The 606-nt window shown below is 72.1% G+C and overlaps 1 protein-coding gene across 1 annotated transcript in view; it reads right to left on the bottom strand.

Moving 5' to 3' along the window:
* MISP (mitotic spindle positioning) overlaps positions 1-606 on the bottom strand; it is a 4,015-nt gene that overhangs the window by 2,990 nt on the left and 419 nt on the right. The window contains 1 exon segment of the mRNA XM_025041794.1: positions 11-606. This exon segment is cut by the window's right edge and continues 58 nt beyond it. Coding sequence (XP_024897562.1) covers positions 11-606 — 596 coding nt within the window.

The following is a 606-nucleotide window of genomic DNA, read 5'->3' as shown; positions in this document are numbered from 1 at the left end:
GGGACCCAGCCGGGCGGGGGCGCGGGGCCCAGCTGCAGGCCCTCGCGCCGGTGGGCCTTCTCGCGCTGCGTCTCCTGCACCATGTCGCGCTGCACGTAGAGCGACGGACGCCCCCTGTCCTGCCGCCGGGCTGCGGTCAGGCTCACCGTGGTCAGCAGTGGCCGGGCAGGTACCTCCACCAGCTCCTGGCGCCCGGCCGCCCGCTGCAGCCCCCTCTGCTCGCGCAGGGCCGCCTCGCGCTCCTGCACCAGGCGGATCTCCCGCTCGATGGGCGTCTCCTTGGGGGTCTCCGGTGACTCTGCCGGGGACCGGACACCAGACCCCGTGGACAAACCGGGGACGCTCTCCGGTTCCTTCGCCAGGAGCTGGACTGAGACAGCATATCCGTTGGCCAGGGACGGCCCGCTAGGGGCCCTGGGGGCCTGACTGACCGCGCGCGGGGCACTCGTGGGCGCTGCCCTGGCCGCGGGTTTCTGAGGGGACCCCGCATTCTCCTGCTCCAGGCTCAGGAACTGCTGCCTGGCTGCCAGGAAGTCGATCTGCTCCCTGTCAATCACATTTTCCTCCAGGGGCAGGGGCTGAGGTCGGCCCTGGGTCCGGGTTTCC

The sequence above is a fragment of the Pteropus alecto genome, unplaced genomic scaffold (genome assembly GCF_000325575.1).
Source record: "Pteropus alecto unplaced genomic scaffold, ASM32557v1 scaffold30, whole genome shotgun sequence".
Classification (NCBI taxonomy): domain Eukaryota; kingdom Metazoa; phylum Chordata; class Mammalia; order Chiroptera; family Pteropodidae; genus Pteropus; species Pteropus alecto.
This window is presented reverse-complemented; position numbering and strand designations above follow the sequence as displayed.